Genomic DNA, 7,437 nt, shown 5'->3' on the forward strand with positions numbered 1-7,437 from the left:
GCATCTATCGTGCCATTTATCAAACCGGAATGCTGCATTTACAGAAGCGAGATCCGTCCTGATGAATGGCCAACAAAATGTATTGCTTTCGAACTGTGTACCTATTCTACTATGAGTATAAGAAAACTAGAGATAGAAGACAAAGAGCTCTTGGCTTTTAAGGTAACCTATACCACGACGATGACTGTGGATCCTAAGGCCAAAAAAATAGAACAAATTTTGTAGGCTTGGTGAGCAAATCTTCTAAGTTACGTTTGTGACACTTACATACAAGTGATTTATTGAGCTTTTTTTTCTGACTCATTCTTAATAAACAAACAAATCAAAAAATTAAAATTTGTGACGTATATGACAAGAAAAAAGTTACGAATGTGACAAAATATCATTGAAACATTAGAATTTACGAGTCAAGGGGAATATTTATCACATCATTGTTGAATTGTTACTTTAGGTGAAAGTTTATGTTGCTCATGTGACGAAAAATTTCAGCGTTCATAATAATGTTACGGATTTCACAAAATTTAATTTGGTTACGTGAATTAAAAAGTATCAAACACTTTTTGTGTTAAAAGTTAAAATAATAATGTGTAACTGCAAATAAATGTTACTGGCATAACAAAATATGATTTTAAACTTGTTAGAAATTCAAATAATACAAATTGTATTTAGAAATATAACTTAAATAAATAACTATACCAATTTCGAACGTCACAAAGTACGTTTTATGAGTTATGAAAATCAAAGAAAATTCAATGAAAAATAAGACAAAGAATTGTGTTTAACATTTCTATGATACTAACCAAATGTTGTTACAGATGTGATCAAATTTGATTATAAACTTGAATAAATAAAACTGTAGTAAGAATTAGTTACAAATGTGTTGAATTGTTACTTTATTGACAATTAATGTTGCCGGTTACTGGTTTGTTGGTGTATACGACGTTGTGTGACGTACATTACAAGCAACGTGCTGTGATTCAATTTTCAGTGAAATCTGGCGAAAAAGCCTCGAAAATCCTCCGAAAATTGCAGGTTGTCTATGGAGACGATAGCATGTCAAAAACGAGTGTGTTTGAATGCGCTAAGCGGTTTAAGGAAGGGCGTGAATCGGTGGAAGACGATCCACGTGAAGGAACTCCCGTCACCTTTCTCATGTTGATCACGTCAGACCGTCGCCTAAGCATTCGTGCATTGTCTTACGAGTTAAACATCAACAAAATAAAAACGGTTCGCAAGATGTTTCACGAGAATTTGAACATTGGAAAGATCTGCGCAAAGATGGTGCTTAAAGTTCTCACCCAGGAACAAAAACACATGCGGAAATTGATTTGGAAGGATCTAAATGATCTCGCATTCAGAGTGACGGCAGAGACTGGATGAGTCGGGTAGTCACTGGAGATGAGACTTGGATATTGGAGTATGACCCTGAGATGCGTAAACAAAGTCAACAGTGGGTGTAAAAGGGTGGGGAGCGGCCAAAGGATGTCAAAGTCACATTTGAAAGCAATGTTCATTGTTTTTTTCGATATCCACGGCATCATTCATTGTGAATACGTTCCCACTGGCCAGACAGTGACTGGAAAATTCTATGTTGGCGTTTTGGAGAGGCTACGGGCACGTGTTTTTCGTGTGCGACCCGAACTCGCCAAGGATGGCCGGATCTTGCATCATGATAATGTACCATCCCATTCCTCGTTCGTTGTGCAAGAGTTTTCGGCATCAAAGGCATCCCAACGTTGCCTTACCCACCCTATAGCCCCGATATTGCTCCCTGCGACTTTTTTCTATTTCCCAAGATGAAATCGCACCTCAAGGGAACTCATCATGGTGGCGTACAGAAGGTCCAAGAAGCTCTTACCGTGGTGCTAAACGGGCTTACTTCGGAGGACTGCTAAGCGTGCTTCCAATCAAGGGAGAAACCTTGGAATCGTTGTGTAATATTAAAGGGAGAAGATCGATACTAATATTTTTCCAAAAACTTCATTTTCTTGTTTTTTATTGACGAATTCCCGGAACTTAATTGCTACACCTCGTATTTAAATATTTATGAACGAAAAAGCAGTTACGTTTGTTGACTTGCAACGTTACAAAATAGTTTTTTTTTTTTAATACATGGACATTTTTTCATATTCCAACAAAAAATCTAAGAATCAATATTGTTTGAGATTTTTACGGCTTTACTTACTTACTTAAGGTGGCATGGCGCTACAGTCCGGGGCGGACCTGGGCCTCAACCAACATGCGTCCCCAGCCAGCTCGGTCACTAGCTAGCTGTCTCCAGTTTCGCACGCCAAGTTGGTTGAGGTCCTCTCCCACCTGGGTACACCACCTGAGTCGCGGTCTTCCTCTACTGCGCCGTCCCTCGGGAATTGATTCGAAGACCTTCCGGGCTGGAGCGTTGATGTCCATCGACTCTACATGACCTAGCCATATAAGCCGTTGGACTTTAATTCTGCTAACTAGGTCAGTGTCGCTGTACAGCCCGTACAGTTCGTCGTTATATCTTCTCCATCTATGCGTGTGGGACCAAAAATCACCCGAAGAATTTTTCTCTCGAAGCATCCTACGACGCTCTCATCTTTCTTTGACAGGGCCCAGGCCTCAGCGCCATAAATGAGAACTGGGATGATGAGTGTCTTATAGATGGTGATTTAACATGCTCGAGAGAGGACTTTACTTCTCAATTGCCTTCTAAGTCCAAAGAAGCAGCGATTTGCAAGAGTTATTCTTCGTTTGATTTCAGTGCTGGTGTCGTTGTCTGCATTAATAGCGGTGCCTAGGTAGACAAAGTCCTTAACTACCTCAAAGTTATAGCTGTCCATGGTGACGTTTTGTCCAAGACGTCGTCGTTCAGTGTCCTTTTTTGATGACAGCATATACTTGGTCTTGCCCTCATTGACTACTAAACCCATCTTCTTCGCTTCCGTCGCAATGCTCAAAAACGCTCCACTGACATCACGCATTGATCTTCCAATTATGTCAATATTATCTGCGTATCCGAGTAATTGGATGGACCTTTGGAAGATTGTGCCTCTAGTGTTGACGGTTGAGTTTTGCACAATTCTTTCCAGAACGATGTTGAAGAAGTCGCATGACAGTGCATCGCCTTGTCTAAAACCTTTTTTGACATCAAATGCATCGGTAAGATCTTTTCCGATCTTAACTGAGCAGCGTGCATTCTCCATCGTCATTCTGCACAAACGGATAAGTTTGACAGGGATGCCAAAACTAGACATTGCTCGGTAGAGCTCTTCCCTATGGATGCTGTTATAAGCGGCTTTAAAATCGATAAAGAGATGGTGGGTTTCGATTTGAAGCTCCTGGGTTTTTTTATACGGCTTTACTTAAATAATTTTCCAATCGTGAGAAAGCATGATTTGAAAATACATCTTTACATAGTCTCCTTTTAGCTCTATACACTTTTTTCAGATCTGTTCAATAGCTTCGATACCCTGTTTACAGTGAGAATCGCAGAACACTTGACCTTGATGGTTCTTCCTTTCTGAAGATAATCAATCAAAATTATCCCACACGCATCCCAAAAAAACTGACACCATGACCATACCTGGAGATAGAACTGACTTCACCTTCTTAGGAGCCGATTCATCCCCTTCCAGTCGATTGTTTTTACTGTTCCTTCGTATGAGATGTGAAGTGATGATCCCATGTTCCATCCATGGTTTTGAATCGACGCAAAAACTCTGCTTCATTTCTTTGAAACTTCAACGAATACTCGTTTGAAACATCCTCACGACACTGTATTTTTTTCCATTGTGAGTCATCGTGGCACCCATCTTTGGCACAGCTTTCTCATGTCCAAATTTTTAGTCAATATGCGATGTACACTACTTCTTGAAATGCCTACCATGTCTGCTAGCTCAAGCACTTTCAGTCCTCGCTCAACCAATACTGTTTTGTGGATTTTTTCCACCATTTCTGGAGTGATCACTTTATTTGGTTGAACACTGCGATGTTCATCTTGGCAGCTCGTACGACCTCGTTTAAACTCTGCCAACCAATATTTTACTATTATTGAAAACGAAGAAGCAAATGACATTAGCGCGGAGATCAAGCGTAGAACTCCCCTTGCTAATCGGCGTAAGCAAGCAGTTGAAGATTAAGGCCCTATCGCGAAGTACTAAAGAGACATTGTACAAAACCTTAATCATCCCAGTCTTGCTGTATGGTGCAGAACAATGGACCCTCCCCCAGGAGTACTGTCGAGAGTAAGGTTCTACGTACGATCTAAGGTCCGGTTTGTGACAACAGGCAAAGTAACATCTGGCGGAGAAGATTTAATCAGAAGTTATACGAGCTGTTTAACACTTAAGATGGCTAGGTCATGTCAAGCGAATGAACATCGAAGATCCAGCCCGTAAGGTATTCAACGCCAAGCCTGAGGGAACAAGAAGCAAAGGCAGGCCTCAATTCGGTGGAGTGATTTTGCATTCCAAGCTTAAAAGTTATAAATGAGGCCGACGCACGTCAACTTGGTATTCGAAACTGGAAGCAGAAAGCTAGAGATCGAGTAAGCCGGCGAAAGTTATTACTTGAGGCCCTGGAGCACAATGCGCTATAGTGCCAACTAAAGTAAAGTAAGTAAGCGAAGGATCAGACTTCTCCACAATAGAACCTACCTCTGCTTTTTATATTTGTTCCAAATGACAGTAGTGTATCACACAACGATGACCAAATTTGTCCATGTTTACAAATTCACTAAAAGCGTTCACTATTGATAGCGGCCAAACAAATACTAAACAACGTAGAGTATAGTCAAACTTTAAACTTAAGCTTTAAAAAGTTAGTATTCTCTACTATAGCAATTCTTTCAAACGACAATCGCCATTTATTAGTCAGGTCGGGTACTACTGGGAGTAGTCGACTAAATTTATTTGGGAAGCCGATTTCTCTCAAGAGTTTGAATTGTTATATTATATTGTTATAAATTGAGTGGCGCAACAGTCCGTTGAGAACTAGGGACTAGTGACTTGCAACTCTTAACCATTCCTATGTGCGAGTAATGTTGTCAGGGATGGAAGGGACCTACAGTTTTTAAGCCGAATCCTAACGGCTTATTTGAGAAAGCACTTTTCATGACAAGAATTACTCTTGGAGAATGTGTCGATTCCTCGCAAGAGGTAGCACCCTTCAAAACAACGTTGGATGGCATAGGCAGGGATTGAACCCAAGACCTCTGGCGTGACAGTCCAACGTCTAAATATAGGTAATAAATTGGAATATTGAAATGACATTAGACATTTTTCCATCGCCTGCCTTAGGGTACAAATCTGATGGTTTGCTGATGGAGCAACATCTTAATTGTCCTATGATAGTTTTAGCGTATCTGTTCTTGTAAGAAATATGAGAGTATCTTTTAAGTGGTACTCAACAACGTGATACTTGTTGTACGTTTAGCCACCTCCTTTCTTTTGTAGGGAATTACTTTTCACCAGTCTTCTGGCATTTTTGTATGTTCTCGTGCTTGCACTATGATTTCATTAATTGCTCGATATAAAACTTGCCCACTATGTTGAAACAGCACGTCTTTGTTTTATTTGAGCCCGTTTAAAGCCTTCTCGACTTCTGTATACTAGGTTGCGCACCATATGGGCTTCTTTTGGAAGTGATGGAGCTTCGACTTCTTCAGGGTGCTGGACATTTAGCAGTTCATTAAAGTACACTTCACATGGCTCCAGTATCTATCCGTAGGAACGGTAATCAAATTTACCTCTCCGACCCTTTTTAACATAAGTCGAACATTTAGTTCTAATTGTGTTATACTATCTTAATTGTCATTTTTAAACAAAAATATAGTGATACAAAAAATTTATGAAAGATGTGTGTCACAGTTAATTAAAAATTGTTACGCTTATAGTCGAAATTATTACGTCAATTAAATGTTAGGGATGCTGATAACACACTTAGTATGTGTGTTAGATCAATCAAATGTCACACTTGTTACGCTTGTGACATATGAATGAAAAATCATTTTAAAAATAGGTATAGAGATTCTTTCAACTTAGACAAGTTATTGTTACGTATGTGACAAAATCTTACTTGTAGGAATTAGCTTATAAAAAAGTCAAATACAAAATTTGAATGAATATTATTTGAACTACTCACTTAAACTAGTAAAAATATATCAGTGATTGTTACGATTGTGACACAAAATGATTTTTTTGCCATAAACAGAATGAAAAAAGTATTGGATGATTATTAAAAAGATTAATGTTAAATCACGGATGTGTTAAAATAGTTTAGCTTAAACTTTAAGAATTTAATAAAAAAAAATTGTGTCACAAATTACACTTTACCTAACTTAATTTTGTAATGTAACATAGCCACTGCAAAAATTGTATGTGTGCCACTGTGTGCCATCAGTTCCTTATTCTTTCACCAAAAAAAGCAGAAACTCAATCGACAAAAGCCAGAGAATAACAACTTGGTCTTCATCGTAGTCGTTGTCGTCATAGCCATGGTAATCGTCATCGGTCGTCTGTTGGTCGTGAAAGACGCATCACTTTGCTGCTCCTGCTGATGATGATGATTCTGCAACTCCAAGGCATCACAAAGAATCAAATTACCACCACAAAAATGCCTACATCTTATCTATTACCATACAAAAGTTAGTCGTTTTCTTTTTCCTTTCTTCTAAAATAATAAATCCAATAGGAGAGAGATAGACAATGCTCACTGCTCAAGCACTTAAACACAAGGCACAAAACAGGCATCAGAGAGCATAAGCACATTGCTATAGTATAAGCTTCCTGGTTCGTTACCAAAGACCACGAGCTGACCCTTGATTTTTCCGGAAAAATAGTAACAGCAGCAGTCATAGGTCATCAGAGATGGAGATTTCTTCCATCCGTCTTCCATATCGCCTATGTTTGGGCAACTAAACTATCTGAATCTGAGTCGAGTGCTGGAATATATACGAGTCGAGTATATGTACATGTATAAAGCACATCTCGGCAAGTTGTAAGCCTCGATGTGGTACAAGGATATGTTCCATGCCCAGTGAGACCGACCACAGAGCTTACAGTAGAATGGCAGTTAATCTGCTTCGTATATACACACATTTGGATGTAGCTTCCTGTGCCTAGAGTGCCTAACCTAGCCTATACAGAAGCAGAGGCATTCTTCACTGCTGGTGCTGGTGCTAGTGCCTCTACTTGTCGCCACCGATACGCCGCGCTGCGCTGCCGTTACCATCAGCCAGTCTACTGTATATAAAGTTGGTTATCTCTGTGGGAAAGATTTATTAGAGCCCAAAATGAAACTCCAAGTTTAACACCACCACCGCACCAACATACAAGTCTTCAATCCGCACTCGTCGAGTCCGCCTCATCTCGCCAGCAAAAACAAATCATGGCTTCCGGTTTAAATTTGCCGCTTCTCGTCGGTCGGTCGGTCGTCGTCGTTCTTCATTTTCATATT

The 7,437-nt window shown here is 39.7% G+C and overlaps 1 protein-coding gene across 1 annotated transcript; it reads left to right on the top strand.

Annotated features, from left to right (window-relative positions):
* Positions 1 to 906: 906 nt before the first annotated feature.
* LOC129949449 (protein GVQW3-like) lies at positions 907 to 1,380 on the top strand. Its single transcript, XM_056060920.1, has one exon. It carries the CDS (start codon positions 907 to 909, stop codon positions 1,378 to 1,380), a length of 474 nt encoding a protein of 157 aa, XP_055916895.1.
* Positions 1,381 to 7,437: the final 6,057 nt, after the last annotated feature.

This window comes from Eupeodes corollae, chromosome 1 (genome assembly GCF_945859685.1).
Source record: "Eupeodes corollae chromosome 1, idEupCoro1.1, whole genome shotgun sequence".
In the NCBI taxonomy this organism is placed as follows: domain Eukaryota; kingdom Metazoa; phylum Arthropoda; class Insecta; order Diptera; family Syrphidae; genus Eupeodes; species Eupeodes corollae.